Raw genomic sequence first — 19,504 nt, forward strand, 5'->3', positions numbered from 1 at the left:
TGGGGTTTTCTCTGGAAAACATAAAAGGGATTGCCATGAATTTATCTCAAACTGCACAGTTCAATGAGTGCATCTAAAACTTAATCAGACCCAGCCATCCCTGGCTGGACCCTATTCTAAGTCAAGCTTTCTCTGTGCACGTTGGCCACACTTCTAAGGCAAAATTGGTGCCAAAAGCAATGTGATAAAGCCCTGTCTTCTCATGATGTTTCAGACCAAAGCCAAGACAGTGCTGGGCCAGCTCAGTTCAGAGAAAAGATCTTTCATGATGACTTGACTTTCTCAGGATAAGTGCCCCAGGGCACTTAAGGTCTGGAAGCTTTGAAACAATAAACTTTGAATAAAGTCTGGTGGCATCATTATAACCTGTTGGACTTCTTAGTTAATTTTGTAAGTCTCAGCTGCATTTCGTTAACAATAAATAGCCTACTGGATGAAATCTAAATTTGCCTTTTTTATGACTGTGCACACACCATGAAAGTACCTCACAGGAGACCTCAGCTTTGCAGACATCAGCTTCTCATAAAGAAATGCAATTTCTGTGTGTTTTCATTTATGTCCATGTAATTACCTTCAGCTTGGAGCTCAGTCTGGAGCCAGGAAAGCTGTGACACCTGGGATTTGTCCCATTAATTCCCTACCTGCCAGAAGAGCCTGGGGTGATGCATTTGAGGGTTGTCTCACTGCAAAATACTCTTGTTTCTCTCTTCTATGTAGGTCTCAAGTGTGTACTTCATCCCATTGACCTGAAGAGCCCAGAGGATGCTCTGCTGCTGGGATTCTCCTCTCAAATTGCTGGATGGAGAGAGCTGGTGCCTGGAGGGCAGCCCTGGCAGGTCTACGTAGCAGTGAAAGCTGATCTAAAAGCCCCTCTTGCCCAGCATCCCAGGCTGATCCCCTCTCAAAGTGGAAGGGAATGAACTGATCTAATGATTAAAACAAGATTTCTGGCTGGTGTCAGCTGATACAGCTGCAGAGCTGTTGTGGCACACACCAGCTGAAGACTTCTTGGGTTTATGGTACAGAAGGAGGTTGTAGAGGTGGAGAGAGAGGATGCCTTCCCAGTCCCCTGCTGCAACAGAAAGTCACCTTTTGTTTGCATAAGGAAAAGCACTGACTAATGATGGTGGGATGATTCCTTATGAGTAACTGAGTAGGGCATGGCTCTATTTAGAAAAGTACTACTAGTTTGTGTGTTGCCAGAGCAAATGCTGGCACCTGTGGCAAAACAGTATTTGCCACCTTCCTTCCCTCCGCCATCCTTAACCCCAGTCCCTGCACATGCAGCAGCTTGAAAATGTATGCAGGCAGTAACATGAAGTGCATTAAGGCACAGGAGGGGTGGTGTAGGGAGAGGATAGGGTGCTGGGGTCAGAAGGATGGATCCTGGCGAGCATCAAGCCCTGGAGAAGCTCTTGCAGCAGTAATAAAGAGGAGTGAGATGTCTATCTGGTCCCCTCTGTTTTGGGATGCTCCAGGGTCTCATTCCTCTCATGCATCACTGGGGCTGAAGGTGTAAAGGATCAACCATGGCTTGAAAATGACACCCCTAGGCTCCAGGTAGCTGGGTGTCCCACACAGTAATACTGGGAGGAAAAAGTTGTTTTCTGGGCTGACCTTTTTAATTTCACATTTTGGAGCAAACTGGAGTCACCTCACCTCAAAATGTACCTGACCCTTTCTTTGAAGGTGTTACTCAAACTGGGGCATTTCTATTTCTGGGGTGGTAGTCTGGTCTGAGATGTGGTCAACCTGCAGCAATGATTCAGCCCCTTCCTTGCTCACTCTGGACACCTCTTGCAGCAGAAGTTTCTCTTAGAACATTGGGAGCTCCCAGGCCCAGGCATGCAGTCCCCAGTCAGGAAGGGAAATGCCCCCTCCCCAGGGCTGAGCAGGGCCAGTGCTCTGCCACAGTCAGTTCTGTGGGATGAGTCACTCCAGAGCCATGAGTAACAACATATGCACCCGTCAGCACCCTGCTTGCTCCTGCTGGGTCTCTGCATGTTTCTCCTCAGAGCCAGGGGAGAGGGCTCCCCTGCTCAGGGAGTCTGCAAATCAAGTTTAATTGTCCTGTTCAGTGCAAAGACCAGAGAAGCATTTCTGAGACAGAAGGAGAAACTCTGCAGCTCCCTCGTGAAAGCAGAACCTGGCAACTGTCCCATTACTCCTAGCAGTCACATTGGCTTCTGTACTTATAATGCAAGACCAGCTTCATGGGTCGTGCTAAAGACCTCTTAATGGGCAGGGACAATGATATAAGTGGCCCCTTTGCCAGCCCTTTTATAATCCATTATAAAGTAATTGCAGACCAGTCAACTTCACATCTGTTTCTTGCTCAACTTGAGCATCATTTTTAAGGACTGATATTGAATAATGAAGAAGTTGCTATGGTATAAAAATTTCAATGTGCAAAATTAACCTTGATAACAAGGCACCCCTTTGTTTCTCTATTCAAGGCAAAATTAGCCAGTGGTTTTACTCTCAACGGTTGTACTGCTAATGCTTTTCCTATGTCCCCATTACTGCAGCATTTGCATTGCCAGGCAATCCTGGTGTCAGACATTGCTGGGAAGTACGGCAACTTTCCTGTTCCAGTAAACAGCCTCCTGAGACTAAAGCTGAGATATGTCATTGGTTACTGCTGGTGTGGCTGTTACTTATGGCTCGAAGTGATTAGAAAGTGAGAGGATGAGTTTTCCCAGGTGGGGAAAAAAAATTAAAATCTTAATTTACTAGAAAGCATTGAAGCATAAGCTCAGGTTGAAACCCCCATACCTTGATTCAAAACACTTGGGGCCATAGTTCAGGGCAAGCAGACATAATAAAGTGAGTGCCTACCAGCCCCCTCAAGCCAGGCTGCATGGGTGAAGTAGTGTGGTGGCAATTTGCAGCTGTCAGACTTTCCTGAAGGGATGCAATCCCATGGAGGTTAGAGAAAAGATTGAGGGCAGGTGTTTCAAGGAAGATCAACAAAACCGAGCTTCAAAGCTCTTATCTGAGCCCTGGGATTTCTTGGACTCTTAAGAGAACTTAGTCTGGAGAGAACAGGCTGTCATCTCCGGTCTGGGCTTTATCCTGTTTTGGTAATGGTACAGGCAGACTTTTAATCAGCCCTAATTTCAAAGATCTTCAGGTGAGCTTGCTGTTGTGTTGCACCCTGTGCTGTGAGAGTTGTTAATGGGAAACACTGACAGCTGAAACACAGGTGAGTTGTGTGGCTCCTGTGGGTGTCTTTTGGCAGCGCCTGGTACTGGGTAGGTTGATGAACCTAGTTCATATCTCTCATTGCGTGCAAAACTATCCACCTCTGCACATACTGGAGTCCCTAGAAGAGAGTAGACTCCTTTGCCAAAGATCTGGTTTGCTAAAGGTGGGACCTACTGCCCATCTATTTATTTGGTAACTCTGCTCTGATAGTGTAGCTATCTACCTAATTGCTAAAAAATACTGAAAAGTGTTTTGACTTTGCCATAGATGTTTGCTTTAAATTTAACTGTGACATTATATTGCTTATAAAATATGTAGAAAGCATACACTTGTCTAATGTTAATTTAAACTACATATAGTTTGATAAGTTTACTACATATAAAATTAGCTGCCTAAAATCATCATAAAGGTCTTAGATGCAGGCCTCTGCTCATCTCCTAAATGCATTGATTACAAAATTAGAAATGAGGATTTATGAGGCCAAAATTACTTTGGCAGTCAGTTCCTGTTGCTTTTAAGGCTTCTCATGTGCCTTTTAGGATGCCAGACGACAGGTAACAGGGGCTGAGCTTGATGCTTCAAGGCTGAGATCAGAACAGGGGTTCTGAGTCCCAAGGCAAAAGATAAACTGTCCTTTATGCTGTACCAAGCTGGCAGCAATGAAATCTGCTAGCACCTCTCCTGGCAGCTCTGTGCTGCCCAGGTATGAACAGTGACTTGATGGATAGAAGGTGGAACAAGAAACCTATTTATCCATTTAAATGTAAGTCCAGTTTTTCCAGCTGGAGGGCAGGGAATCCTTGGTTTTGCTGCTAATGTGAAATCAGCACAACTGAAAGTCCTGTTACCAAAGGTGAGCCCCAGTTCTTAGGGCAGGAGCACATGGTGGGGCTGTAGGCTTAGTGTCAGGGTGGGAACTTGCAGGAGATGGTTTGCTTTGTGGCAGCAGCACCTTCCCTCATCAAGCTGGCATTGGTTTTTCCCCACCAGGAAGCTTCTGAAGAGCCTGATGATGACAGCGTAGGAGCAGAGCATCCCTGCCTTGCGTGCCATCCACCCTGCATTTAACCGGCTGCACTACATGTGGCCCTGTTGTGCCTGCAGTACCAGCCTTGTATGGTAAGTGGGAGCCCAAGCGGATGAGCTGCTGCTGTGAGAGGGTGTTTAACACAGGTGAAGTCCTCATCTGATGTGCTGATCCAGAAGAAACGCCCTTCTTCTTTCCCTTCCCATGCTCTCTACGCTAAAGAAATGTCCCTTCAGTTATGCCTTTAATTCTTACCAAAGTAATGTGATTGGGGTAATTCTAGTACTGGACTCTGATTAACTGTCCCATAAGTTTGTCCCTTGGTCAGGGTCTGTGCTCTGGATATGCACGCTTTCTTCATGCACCAGATCTCTGTGTTGCCCCTGTGTTCCCCTCGTACGAGCTGTAACAGCAGGGCTCCCTTCAGTCCTGTTGTGCCAACACTAGCTGTCTCCGAGCTGCTGGAAAGCCATCTGCTTCCTCTTGGCCATAGCCCTGGGCTATTAGCTAGCAGGGAGCTGCAAGGGTCCTGCTTACTGAGAAACAGGCTGGATTAAAACCTGCTTGCTCAAAGTTCTTGCAAAGCCAAAGCCTCTGGAGTTTTTTTTAGGGTGTCAGAATCAGGGAAGTGGCACAAGTCTCTAACTTGCTAGCCTTTTCAAAGGTGATTCCCTGAGTAGTATAGAGCTACCGGAGGTTACAGCCAACTGGCCATGACTGCCTGTGACCATCAGATGGCAGATCAGCCAACATAAAATAACCTTCTGTCACTGTCATGTCTCAAATCACTGGCTTGGATGGTGATAGCTTACAGTTTGACTGTAATGACAGGAATAAGGGAAATAAGACCAAAGAAATGTTCAGTTCAGGGCTCAGGCATCGTGGCAGGCAATGCGAGGAAGGCTGCTTGAGGGCTGCTTGTGTGCCTGTTGATTCCCCCAGTATCAAGGAAAAACTGACCAATATGAGTCTGGATTGAACTGAGCTGCATCTTCTGGGTTTTTCATGTCCTGTGTAACTCCTCCGATCTGATCAGCCCTGGTGTTTGGGGAGAATGATGTAAAGAATTTCTCACAAGCACCAGCCTGTTCCCACACTACGTGAGACTGATACAGAGGCATCCCAGTCTCCTTGTCTCTGCTGTTCCCACTCTTCTTTTTTGTCCCCTTCCCAAATATCCTCCTGCTTAAGTTAATATTCAAAGGTAGCTAACAGTCTTCCTGATATCCGCCTCTGAATTTGCCATCTATAAAGTTAATTGCATGTGACTAACTTCAGTTTGTATTCTCATTTTATAAATACCCACATGTGACTTTGATGTTTTGGAAAGAGGTCAAAAGGCACAGTGTGGCACTTGAAGGATGCTGTTTGTACCTGTAAACCAGACATGCACCTGGAAGCACGGAGTTCATGTGCTCATTTGTGCACTCTTTCTTCTGCAAGGGATGAGGTTTAGCCCATCTGCCACAGAGATTAAGACTTCTAGGCTGGGACACTGTGTGGCTGGGGCAAGATGTCTGAGGGTGACCCAAATGGCTGGGTGCTCTGGTCCCAGTTGCAGGAATTAAAAGGTAACGGAAAAAGAAGCCACTTTCTTTCTGAAATATAAATGCTAGCGAAGGTGACTCCCGCCAGATGGAAAATTCAAGTACCTCTTTGCTCATCAGGTCTCCTCTGCTTGTCAAAGGACCAGTGCCTGTAGGGATGTGCAGATCAGCATTTTCCTGCAGCATGGGACCTTGGAGCACGTTAGAGAAGGTTGCACTGTGCAGTGCTGCTGTGCATATTCATGTGTGCATATCGGGGCCTGTCGCAAGCAGACTTGTCCTTACAGAGTACTGCAGAAGTGGGAATAGTTCCCCTGTACATAAAAATGTACATTCTTTTATACTCCTCTAGAAAACAGCAAAATGTTCCCTCAAAGGAACTGCACTAGCTTGAATTGTGGTAGGTTTTAAGGGAGATGGGCATGTCTGTGAACATTGCTTTTTATATTCACATTCCCAGTAGTCTGGGGCTCATCAACAGCCGAGGAGACAGACTCCCCTGTCCTCCACTTCCCAGCAGCCCTGTTAGCTATAATTTGGCTGCAGAGCCAAGCTGTTATGCAGGTGCTGGATGTGGCCTGGTTGCTCCCACAGCAGCTGGGGCACTGCGTCCCATCCTGGAGGAGCTGGAGCTGCCACTTATCGACAGCCAGACCTGTAGCATGGTGCTGAGGGGTGTGAACCTGTCACTGTGCTGGGGCTCTGTGTGTGCTAGCTTTCCTGACAATGAGAGGGACATGTCCAAGGTAACAGCTTGTCCTTCCTGGCTCCTGCTGGGCAGCAGGCATGTCCTGTCCACCCCCAAACCTTCTCTCCTGGGGAGAAAGGGAAGCAGCAGCACAGAGAGTACTATTGGCACTTTGCTGAGCAAGGGCTTTACAAGGAGCTTCAGGATAACGAAGGCAGGAGGAGTCTTTTGTGAGTGGGAGTACAGATGTGAGCAGGAGACTGAAGCATGCTTGCCCTCTTGGTTAGATTGGTCCTGGGCATAGCTAACAGCAGGACCTGCACTTCTGCACACAAATGCCCCTACCTTAGTTGAAACCAGGGTGGGGACTTCAGGCAGTGGGCAAGGGAGCCTGGCATGGGCAATGCTACCAGGAGGATGGAAATTGGGCACTTCTCACCTCTCCCTCAGTGTCCCCTTTCCAAACTTAAGCCTTCTGATATCTTCACTCAAACAACCCCCACTGGGCATTGGACTGCAACATTGGAGCTTGCTCAGTGCCAGACCCTTCTGTGCTGGTCCTAACAGGGAGAGTGGGGCCAGTCAGGCCCTGCCCTAGGGAATGCTGCTGACCAGGGTGTCACTAGGCTCTTTGGGTGTACAGGTGGGAGTATTTTTTAACCAAACAGTAAGCTTTGGGAAGCTCCCTGCCCTCTGTCATACTTTGTGTGAACATTTCCAAAGCAATGCTGCAGCTGATGTAAGTGAAATGGCTTTCATTTTTACATTCTTCATGGAAAAAAGGGGTTTGTGTACAGGGAAGGGCAGGCTGCCAAACCGCAAGTCAGATCAGGGGAGTGAGACAACAGAGCTTAGATTGGTGAGTTTTAGATTACACAAGCACAGCTGAATGAGCAGGGACAGTGCCAGGCCCCTGTGACTGGGGAGAAGAAAGCAAGGTTGCGTTGGCTTCTGCAGTGAAGCTGCTCTGTCGTGCAACAGCATCAAAGGTCGGTTTTGCTGGCACAGGAAAAAACGGCACCTTTCCTCTTCAACAGTCTGCGGACAGGGTGACTCCGGAGGCTCCCTTGTGTGTCTGAGGACCAGCAGCACCTGGATTCTGGCTGGTGGGGTGTCCTGGAGGGTTGGTAGTGCCAGAGGATGGAGTGCCCTCAAGAGAAGCACCATGGCCTAGGGCTTACCAGGCATCTTTTTCCAGGTGGCTGCATTTGTGGGTTTCATTGCCCAGCATGTGACACCAGGCATGTATGAGTACTGGGAGGTTTTTTTCCCTTTCCTGTCTCTTCAGCACCATAAGAACCCAAATTGCCCTGCTATGTCTGCCTCCTCCTCTACACCCACAGCAGTTCTGTTTAATTTTCAGCTGCAGCATCAGCAGCAAAGTGTATCATCTTTTAATTTGGGATGGCAAAACCAATAGTTTGAACAGTTAAGTCCCCCTTCAGAAACGCTGTTATTGTAGCAGGCCTGACCCCCGCATCCTCTGAAGGAAAAGCAGAAAGCTTCTCAAACTGCCCTCTTCCTTGCTGAATGCAGCCCTCCCAGCTCAGCAAGGTGTCCCTCCGGTGCTGCACACCAGCCCTGCTCTAATAAAAGCTTGCTTTGAGCACTTGCCAGTTCGAGATCTGAACTGCTGTTGTGCTCTTGTAATTGCATGCAGGATTGATCAGGGGTTATCTCCTCATCAAATACAACTTTGAATGCGTATGGGAAGAGGGGCATTGTACTGTGCTAGAGTTTTAGTGGCTTATAAGAAGTGCATTTTATAGCTGGGCGCAGGTCTAGCGGCTCCCCACTGGCCACTTGTATTTTTCTCTACAAATGATTATAGGGCTAATACAAGTTATTAAAGTGATAGTGTTATTTCTGTCATAGCCATCGAAGTTGAGGTGTTACTATTAACTAATACCCAACCTATTATGGCTTTGCTAAGGATCCTTAATGGTTATGCTTTCAAAGGGGGACTGTCTGCAGCTAAGAAGGTGCCTCTTAATTGGTAACGGTAACTGAAAGGAGCAGAAGCCATGTGGCTACAAAGTGGGTGCATTACCCTTTGCAAAACAGAGATACTGGGATTCATGCAGACCTAATGCTCATAGAAGATGAAGGGAAGGCCAACATAAAAGCAGTGGTTCATTAAACCTGAGCTTGGAGTAGCCACGTCAGCTCTTGTCAGGCTGAATGAATGCTAGCCACTGTGTTGATGGGACAGCTCCTGAAAGTTTGGGGATTTTTAAGTAGGACTTTGGGAAAGAAATGATTTGTTCTCATCTGAGGCTTCTCTCAGTTGTATGTCAAGCACTTTGTGTTTGAAACAACTGCAGTGCTGTAGCTTGTGCCTTGACCCATAGCGCCTGCACTGAAATATCCCATACAATTCTTTTCAATCCCTAGCTGCTGTGCCAAGCCCTTTCCGTGCGCCAGCAGAGTGCAGTTCCCAAGGCGTCCTGCTCTTTGTAAAAAGTGGCCTCATTCAGTATCCACAGGGTTTGGAGGATAGCTACCCTGACAACAGGTAACTGCTGTAGCAGCCAAACACCACATCTTCCTTGAGGCGCCCACCACTGTGTTTCCCAGGGCTCAAGCCCTGCACTTCTCTCAGCAGTGTCTGGATGACAGTGGCTGTGTGTTCCCTGCAATGCAAATCCCTAGCTAGGCTTGCTGGGCAGGATAATGCTGCAGGGGAAGGAAGGAAGACATAAAGTCTATTTGTAATACAGATTCTGTCCGAGCCACACTCATGAAATGGCTGTGGCTGGCTGGAGATCTGTTGTACCCTTTATCCTTTGGTCCGGCCATATCGATGTCAGCTTGCACAAAGCAGCTTCCAGCTCCCACAGGAGGCAGGGGAATGAGATGGACTGGACTGGCGGGACGTCAGTCACCCACCACAAAGCTATTGCTGCTGTAACGAAGTGCCAGTCCCTACCGAGTGCTGAGCAAATTCACAGCAGTCCTCTGTGATTGTAACTCTCTTCCCAGATGGCTTATGCCCAGGGGGAAGATGCTAAAATTTACCAGGTGATATCAGCTGTCAGCTTGTGGTGGTGTACTGGCAGGAAAGCAGTTGGCTGGAGACTCCCAGCCCACTGTGGGACTGATGAGGGCTAAGCTCAGCCCTGCAGATACATGCCCTTGCTGCTGCTTGCTTCTAGCCTGTGCACCTGGAATATAACAGTGCCAGAGGATAAAATAATCTTGATACACTTCAGCAAATTAGATGTAGTGTACCAAGTTGGATGTGACCGTGACTGTGTCCCTCTATTTGAATGGAAGAGAGCTGATCAGTAAATCTGGGTGCCTTGGAGGAGTGAGGGTTACTGGTTGTAATTTCTCGTCATTCATTGTCATGAAGAACAGCAAATCTAGCTGGCTTTTGAGAAGCCTTTTGTATTGTCACTGTGAATCTGAAGAGCTAGAGACAACACCCAAATGGAGCAAGGCAAGTGGGACTGAGGGACATGTTCATATTTGTGCTGGCATCTAGTCCAGTGCAATGGTTGTCTCAAAAAGGTTTTTTAAATGTATGTAATTCAGTGTCCCTTCTGCCTTGTCTCCAATATACCTGGTTTACTCCTGCAGACCCTGGGTATCAGAATAAACTGAGTGCTTAGCCTTGCTTAACTGGTGCATGGCCAGACGAGTTTCCAATGTGTTAGCATAGCCAGCAACTGTCTCATGCATTGGAGACACAGCTCAAGGGTTGTCTCTTCCTTGGTTCAAAATGGGTTATACGGTGCAACGAGCAATGCAGATTACTGGGTAACTGTACAGATGAGACAAACATGGCCCATTGTCCCTCTTTTAAGGTGCACTTAATACTAAACTGATAGAGAAGAAATATTTCCTGCAAATACTGACTGCCTCTGCACTCCTACTTAGTACTAATGGTGATGTGTTGGTAGTAATGTTAATCCTTAATCATGCAATTCATCCTCTAGTAATGGTTGTTCATGTGGTTACTCTGGATGAAATCCCATCTCTTCAATTTCTCTATACTGCCTCTAAATATTTTATAGGTAATGAAAGCTGAATAGTCTCTCCATCAGTGCAAGAAGAGACCTTCCCAATGGGATCTAGCTTAACAAATCAGTGCAAGATTTGCCTGAATATATGTATGTTCAGCCCACCCTTACACCAGCTCCTTGTCTCCCTCAGGTAAATCCTGTGGGAATGTATTCCCAGCCTCTCTGCTTGCAGTCAGTCCAGGCCACCATTGCATTTGCTTCTGACGGGAGCAACGCGGGCTACAGCTTTGAGCTCACCTTCATGGCTGTCTGTAAGGCCTCTGAAGCAGGTGACCTCGCTAATACCATAGAAACTCCTTTCTTCCTCTTCCTGGCACTCCTTAAAATAACAACTATCCTTAGTGTGCCTGGGTTCCTTAAAAATCAAGTTATTGATTTGGGTTTATTACAAGTACCGCATAATCCCGTCTGTTAAGTTGTCTCCTTTCTTATTCGAGTATTGCAGGCTTGGGCTGAGGAAGTGTCGCAGTGTTAGTGGAAGAGGGGAAGATTGAGACTGCTAATTACCCTGGCTTGTTCCCCAGGAACACCAAGTGCCACTGGCTCATTGAGGGTCCAGCAAACTATGTCGTAAAGGTAATAAAAGGAGAAACTGCACTTAAAGCTCTGCACTAATAACTATTCAGGGGAGCAATTCAATAAAATCCTATCAGAAACATCTGTGATATGCAAGACTGTAAATTGTAAGGTTTCCAGATCACTGATTCTTTGCAGGGCAAATTTTGTCACTTAGACATCTTCTCCAAACTCCTGTATGGAAGCTGTGTTTGAAGTCTGTAGGCACCAATCTCATAACAGGATTGCTTTATCTTGCAATCCAGCACAGATATGAGGGTAAAGGGGAGATAGAGAGCATGTTGCAAACAATACAGTCTGCATTTTCCTCAAGGCAGTGTCTAACCCCACCCCCAAGCTATGCCTTAGCCCTGTACCAAGGTGTCTGCTTCCCATTGCACATGGGCTGTCTGATAATAGTTCCCACTCGTAGTACTAGCATTTATCTTTATTGTTATTTTGCTTATGTGCAGCAAGCACCCCACCAGCTCATCCCAGCCCATGATAAGTCACGATGCCATTTACATTGTTCAAAGCAGCAGCATCTCTCTTCCCCTGTTGTCTTGGATTATGGGGTGGAAAAACAATGTTAAACCAAGGGATGCTTGAGGGTATGAAAACCTGTTGCTTGGGCTGGTGTTGCTACTCTGCTGGTGTGTGAACTTGTGGTCTGGATTAAAAACAAAACCAAAAAACCCCATAACATAGAAAAAAAACCCAAACAAAACCAAAAAAACTCCATAACATAGAAAAAAACCCAAACAAAACCAAAAAAACTCCATAGTGTAACAGAACATAAAAAAGACAGAACAAGCAAAGGAAAAATCACTCACTCTCCGTGCTTAAAGGAAAAAAGCTCCTGGAAGGGCGTTCTGTATGGGATATTGACCCTGGGTTTTGCAGTAAAGATGACAGTTGATATCCCTTAAGGCAAGGCTTAGGCCAGCCTCACCCTCTGCAGACCTGTCTGTAACCTTGCACAGGAGGCAGCAGTCGGGCCAAGATTGCCAACAGACTGTTTTGATGCCAAGTGTGGCACACTCACCAAGAGATGCCATGCTCAAATTCCTCTGAAATCTAGCTTTTCTCCAGCCCATGGTTAAGAATGGGATGTGTTTCAGTGTTGATGATTCCCTCTTGCTTGTCCTCTTTCCAGCTGGAGTTTGAAGACTTTGCTGTGGAATTTAGGAGGCTGCATTTATGATGCAGTTACTGTTTACGGTGATGAAGGAGGAAACCAGTCGGGAGAGCACTAATTGTTTCAGGCTTAAATTAGAAATCCCTCTGGAAACAGATGTGTTTTATCTCCCTGGTAACGTGGTACTCAGTACTACTGAAAGGTCAATATGAGGGCTTCTGCAGTAGCCTTGAGCCTTGGCCATCTGTCTCGCCCATCATGATGAAGCCAAGCGCACCAGTGGCACAGGAGACCCCGCATCCTGGTCCAAGGCCATGCTTTTTCATGTAGAGCCAGCTGGTGCTGTGGGGCTGGATATAGGACCATGGCTCATGTCCTGCAGTAGAGCACACAAGTGTGTGCTGCTGGATCAGGCCTCTGCTCTGCATCTACCAAAGGAGAGAGCAAGAGCAACTTTGATCTAAGTGTTACTAAAGAAGACAAATGTTCGAAGTAAGGCAGAGCAAAAGAGTAGTTGTCAATGGGTATCTAATTCCTCTGAAATGGGTATGAATTCTTTATGATTTGAACTAATTCTGTTGGAATTTCATTAATGAAAAATTGCTAACTGGAGGCATTGCTTTCCCACACTTTCAGAAGGAAATACTTTTTAATTCCTTGCTTTAAACCTGCTTCAGTATTATCAATTTAAAAATCTTTAAATTCAGTGAAATAAATGTTCTTAACTTTCCTTTTTTTGAACTTCTATATATCCAGACATTCCTCTTACTTGGACAAAATGAAAGCATGTTGTAACACCCCATCTTTTTTAAAAAAAACAGGTTCCAGGCACCACACTCAGTTTAGCAGAGCTTGGTATCTGTTCTTAAGGTGAAAAGCAATCTGGTGCTTAGAAGTAAAGATATTTGAATTGAATTCTGGCTACCTCTTTACAGGCCAGTGTGTCAACCAAAAGACAGAGTAGAGTGATGAGAGGCCAGTGCTCTTTTTCTTTACACCAAATAAGCTGGGTCAGAGGGTTGAACTGTCCTGGGTTCACCACTGACAAGTGATCTTTACTAAAATATTTTCTTTTTCCCCATCTATTTTGCAGTGTTAATTTAGTTGCATGTGTTTATCAAATGCTGAATAAGTATTAACACTAAAGTTTCTTTGAGAAGAAATCTGGTTTCCATTGGAAAGAAGTATTTAAGTGGTGAGGGAGGAAGGCTGACAAATTTGGATCTGAAAACTTTCAGGGGAGAGCTTTCAGCATCCCAAAATGTTTCACTTGATGCTTTCCAGCACAGCTTTGCCATCAGAAATTCAGATTCTTACAGGAAAGCTCCTCTGGAATAATGTGCAAGCTTCCTATCCAGCTGCAATTATGGGACTTCCAGATGCTATGCAAACTGAGTGCTCTCAATAGGAAGGAAAGTCTAACAGCTGTGTTCTAGGTAAACCTGTAAATGTGAACCATTCAAGAGAGACTTTGCTTGCACCCCCGTCTCCATTTAGGTACTTGTTCTGTCACCCAATGACTCCTCCCCACTCATGGAGGGGACTTGGGAAAAGGAAAGGAGACCTGTGTGTTGAAATAGAAACAGATTTAATTAAAAAAATATCGTTTACAAACCAGTATCAATAGCAGTATTGATATAAAGTATGCAGAGTTACACTTAGCTAATACAGTGGTTGCAAGCTGTGATGGTCACAACGAGCTGGGGAGTAGGCTTTGAAAGTAGAATGATGAGTGAGACCCTCTTGTAACCACAATCATGGATGAAAGAGGGCTGTTCTCAGCAAACTCCCCAGTTTATAGTGAGCATGATGTTGATAGTATGGGATAATCTTGTTGGCCAGCTTGGGGTCAGCTGCCTTGACTTTTGCTCCCCCCAGTTTCTGTACCTGGCTAACTCAAAACTGCTAAAGACCTTGACCATTGCATACCAGTGCCAGCCGAAAAATAAAAGAAAATGTCTTATCAACTTTATTCCCATGAAATCAAGTACTGTAGTCTTGTCAGAAATGCAGCTTTCCTGAACAGAATATTCATTCTATGACTCTATCCCAGTGAAACCAGGACAAGCTCTCAACAGTGGCAAATAAAATTGTCACGTGTAGGAGTTCTTGTGCAATGGAGGGCATTCACACTGTCTGTTGAAGATTACTTGTAATTCCACTATATGAATATTAGGATTACTTTTATATACCTGTAGCATAACTGTAGTACATTAATTCTGGCTCCTGTTGCTTGCTGATGTCGGTGATTAACATTGCTTTGCAGGTGCCTCTTCTGCAAAAGTTCTTGTTTTAATCAGAAAGTCACCAAGATTCTAGGGCTTTGGTTTTTGGTTTTTTTTTAGAAACCTAGATTAGCTGAAGACACCAGTGCTTACAGGATGACATTTCTCATCTTAAAAATACAGCTGCTTCTTCATTCCCACAGCTAATCTCTATGGATTCTCAACTCCCACACCAGTGTTGAGTCCAGGAAATACCATGCTGGTACATTTTGAAAGTGATGGAAGGAACAGCATCAGAGGGTTGAGCCTGGCTCGCCTTTGTTCGTTCAGGTTAGTAGAGAGATGCTTGCTGTGTCTAACAACGTCTGCATTATCTGTAGCTATTCTTAGACACAGGAGCTTATTTTTTAGGCTAATCCTGCTGCATTCTGTCAAGGTAACTTTAAAACTGAATAGCTACTTGTGGCAGAGCTCCCTTTCCTGAATAAGGGAGGTGAATCAAGGTGGGTTTTTTCCTCTCACTGAGAAATGAGATGACTAACTTCTGTTACCTGAAACAAGCAGCCTTGTTAATTCTCTCAGTCTGATATTCCTCTTGAAAAGTCTCATTATAGAGGAGAATCTTGATCCTGGGGGCTGCTCTCTAATGTTGCTTTCTGCTTTCATGAATGTGTGCCAGCTGCTGCTTGAGGGTATTAATAACATTTCCTTTCCAGAGTGGGGAAATTTTCTGAGGGGACAAGCCTGAGTTATTGACTCAAGTTGGAGCTAACTCTTATTTCCTCTCTTGCGGAGGAGGAAGGAAGAGAAGATCCAAAATAACTACGGCACCAATGTTGCCTCTGAAGGATGTCTTTTGGCAAATAAATTAAATTCTGCTCAGTTGATCTGGTCTGAGGAGCTTTCCTCTAACATATAAGAGGATTTTGCAGTGAGGCAGATGCTTTCTGACCTCAGGTCCCCTTCTGTGCACTTCTTGCATGGATGAAAAGTGATAGGCAGGTGTCCATCTCTCATTCTCCATACGTGTGGTACATCCTCTCCATTCTGGTTGCATGTGCTTCCTATTGGAAGGGGGTAGAGGATGGGAGAGACATGCTTTCAGTGCCCAAGACCTGTTTGCTTTCCAAAGCACCCACTTCCTTAGGAATCAAGCTTTCTTGCATCTGCTTTGCCTTCCCCTACCACTTCCAGACAGGGCAGATGAATTTGGTCTCCCCAGTGTCTTTGACTTTGCTGAATCTGCTGTGTCGGGCTTACCTATGAAGGTATGGCTAGTTTTCTGTCTTTCTTGCAGGCATCTGTGGCCTTCCTGCAGTGGCTGTTCAAGTGTGTTAGTGAGGCTGAGGCCTGTCCTCACTGTTGGTCATGGCAGGCTGCCCTGAAGCTCCTTGGAGACTACCAGTGTAATGTGACTGTCGTCAGCACTATGTGACTGCTGGCATCTGCCTGCTGTGTGCAGCTGTGACTGTGACCAGCATGTCCCTGGGCCACCTCTGCTCCTCTCCCCATGCTGTGTGCTCCCTGCTGCTCCTCCAGGCTGGGGCACAAAAAGCTGGAGAGCTATAAGTTATATTCACAGCTTCATGTTCTCTACAAAACCTTCCTTCTGCCCTTCCTCCACAATCACTGATGTTAGAGATGGCAACATTCTGGTCTTGCTTGTAGGAGAACCATTAAAGGTAATTGGACTATCTGCTATCAGAGCTGTAGTCAAGCCAGAACTGATGCACACATTTGTCGTGGTGAGAAGCTCTTGCTCAGCAGTCCTGGGAATAAGTGACTAATTAGAGAAGAGCCAGAAGGGATGTATGACTGCTGAATAAGGAAGCTGTATGGCTGACTGTAAGTAGCTCCAATATGTTTGCTTTCATTATACAGATCCAATAAACCCGTGCACTGGACTGTGACAGGAGGAGACCCTGACAGAGTCAACAGAACAGGTAAAAAACAAGCAATACCTTTAAAAATGTTGACTTTGGTGTATCTGCCCCTAAAATATTTCTCAAAACAGATCTATACTCGTAGATAAAACAGCGTTGACAGCAAGGCAAAATGACTGATATATAGCACAGGTTGAGGAATGAGAAAGAAAATCCAGTAACTTTGGCCTCATTCAGCTAACTTGCAGTTTATAGAAGTATGTTTTATATCTGGTTCTTATTACTAGGAGTAAAAAGTCCTAAAATCTAACAGAGATGACTGAGTGCCCTCAGCATCTTATTCTCTTGGTGCTGAGCAATATATCTCTCTATAAAAAGCTTGCTGACTCTTTTTTCCTAATGGGGGAGGAAGAAATACATGTGGAAAAGAAGACACAAGTGACACACTAGTCTTCTACAAAACTTCAGTGGCTTGTGCTTGCACAGTGAAGCAGTCAGCCTTCACTTCAGGCTCTAGAGGTCTACATAATCCGTCCCAGCAATCTTCTCAACCGAAAAATAGAGAAGTGGGGTATTCGTCTTCAAAGTTCTCGCCTCTTGTTTGCTTCTTTTCATGTTTTATTTTGAGCTTGGTCGTTGCTTCTGGGATTTTTGCCCTCTTCCTTTACAAGTATGCTTTCAGGATGCACTCAGAGGGCAGCTTGTTCCTTCTTTGCCCTGACCCCTCTGCCCTGGTCACAGGTGGGATAGGTGAAAACCATAATGGTGTATCTCCACTTTGGCATGCTGAGCTATGACTCTGACAGCCCTGGTGCAGCTACACATTCCTTTGGAGTACAACACTGCTGAGGCCAGTGTGTCTGCCCAACAGCACAGAAACGTTATCCTCCTCTTCCCTCTGCACTGTGTCCAGATGGGGATCATTGAAGAAGGTGGCTTTTCTTTTTTACCTATTGTATTTTCATATTATGAACAGAACATACATTTCATTCTCATTTTTTATTCTTCTGCCGAGACCTAACGTTGAATTTCTTTCCTACACAGATGGGAGCGGGGCTAGGTGGTAGCAGCAGACACAAGTGCCTGTACTTGAGGATGGAATCTGTGAGAGAAATTACTACTTCAGTCACCCTGGAGGGATCACAGCCAGGACGGTCTGTGTTGGCTTTGTTCCTGTGGGATGCCAGGACTCCTGTCAGGTGAGGTAAAACTACGGATTAGTGCTCTTGAAAGTGTCTTGCATATGGATGTTGGTGGACCGTCTTGGGGAAGGGGCTTGGGAAGACAGAGTGGAGAACAGCATATGGCAAGTGACAGTTAAAAGCTCCAGCAACTTTCTGGAGCTCCCTGGAGTGGACAGTACTTATAAGAGCAATAGATGCAGTCAGTCTGTACAGGAGATATATGCCATGTGCAATGTTGCTTGGAAATGGGAGTACAGAGTTCAGTAATCTTTCTCTGGACTGTAATTTTCATGAGACCTGCAAAGGAGACAATGTTCTTCCCTTGCACTTCCCAAGTACCGTCTCTTATCCCAGTGAAACAGTTCCCAGCCATAGCTTGCTTGGAAATCCTTTCACAGCACACTCTTGTGAAGATAAACTATAAAGACTTATATTGGTTTTATAAAACTCTTGTACTCAGGGCACTGTTCAAGAACTAACCTTCCTGAAGTGGTGAGGCAAGCAGGTAAGAGCAGCTGCGTAAATAAAAGGCAAAGTAATTCTGACAGAGGCAGTGTCAAGCTGAAATGTGGGTTCTGCTCAATACCGTAATCTTCTGGCAGACTAATAAATAGAGCCTGTGCTCAGTCTTCACTCCATGCTGTCAAGCAAGACCCTAAATCAGTCTCTTAATTCCTGCATGTCCTGTTCTTGCACACAGGCTTTTTCTTGGGCAAATCTGATCTGTGATAGCTCTCTTCTGAGCTGCAGCAGTGGGAAGTCCAAACAAGATAACAGGGAGTCCCCTCATTTGGTTCCTAGGGTGATTCTGGTGGCCCCTTAGTTTGCAGCAAGGAAAATGGGCCATTTACTCTTTAGGACATTGTCAGCTGGGATGCTGGCTGTGCTAGCCCAAAGAAGCCAGGGGTCTATTCAAGGGTGAAGATTTTCCTGGACTGGATAAGACTGCCAATGAAAAGTGATATTTGCTTTTCTAAGTGAGATGAGTCCTGACGATAACCCCTTTGTATAAAATATCCCAAGTGTACTGAAGTTTGGTCTGGTAGACCTTTCTGAGATAACTCAAGAGGAAGAAAAAAAAAAATCTAGATTATTTCCTGCAGAAATTCTCTACTTCCTCCTCTTCCTCATGCCTTCCTCCTAAACAAAGCTTACTGAAAATCAGAATAGGAGTTTCAGAAGCATACAACTTGTATTTAACACTTCTGGCTCTCAAATTGAATATGTAATCTTTAGTCAGATTCTTTTCTCAGTAGAAAGTGTCTGCTTGTGAAAATGCCTACTACATGGTTTGATGGGCAGAATAGTTTGGGACAGCACTGTAAACTGCACTTGTGTGTGTATGTGTATCGAGATATAATTAACGCTGCATTCAGAGGTCTGCAGGATAAATTTTGCCAGAGAAAATTGCTGAAGAAAGAGTAGCATATAGAAGTGAATACGGACTGATTACATGAAAATGGTGGATACTGTACAAAAAGAAGAGGCTCCTGTTCTTAAAGTAGGGGCACTCTCATGCAGAGAAATGAAGGGAGCAAGCCTGTTTGAGGTGCTCCACGTGAACCCAGTGGTGTCATCAGCTCTCTCCTCCTTCCCAGAAGTTTCTCTCCTGCTGAGGCTCCTCAGGTCAAGGTGAATCTGGCTTTGTAGTTTCACTGGCAAATGGAGAAATCCACCACTTCAACTTGTTTAATCTGATGGGATTTGAGAGATTTCAAAGAGCTGCCAGAGAGCTTCAAGTCTCTCTTCCATGTTAAATAAACTGATTTGTCATTCTAGATAAATGCTTCACTTTGGACTTTGGCTCAAAGTAGTTGCACTGGGAAACTGCTGATGCAAAACATTTGTCTTCCAGAGCTTTATCCCTCCTTCTTCCCTGCATGTGCACACATATGGCCAAGTATGTAATTCTCCATTTAGTGAATGGCTGTGATTGTCCACAGCATTTCTTAAGAAAGAGAAAAGAGCCAATACTGGACAGAGTTTTCATGTTTCTGCCCATCTTGTATTTTATTCTATTGC

General features: G+C 45.4%; 1 protein-coding gene across 1 annotated transcript; it reads left to right on the forward strand.

The window, feature by feature from the left end:
• Positions 1–6,197: 6,197 nt before the first annotated feature.
• LOC104543974 (ovochymase-1-like) lies at positions 6,198–18,463 on the forward strand. Its single transcript, XM_010188707.1, is given in 12 exon segments — positions 6,198–6,527; positions 10,628–10,766; positions 10,955–11,073; positions 12,209–12,240; positions 12,242–12,273; positions 14,619–14,677; positions 15,713–15,871; positions 17,049–17,101; positions 17,103–17,138; positions 17,140–17,230; positions 17,366–17,497; positions 18,284–18,463. Coding segments are annotated over 12 exon segments (1,362 nt in total).
• Positions 18,464–19,504: the final 1,041 nt, after the last annotated feature.

This window comes from Mesitornis unicolor, unplaced genomic scaffold (assembly GCF_000695765.1).
Source record: "Mesitornis unicolor isolate BGI_N332 unplaced genomic scaffold, ASM69576v1 scaffold11097, whole genome shotgun sequence".
Taxonomy (NCBI): domain Eukaryota; kingdom Metazoa; phylum Chordata; class Aves; order Mesitornithiformes; family Mesitornithidae; genus Mesitornis; species Mesitornis unicolor.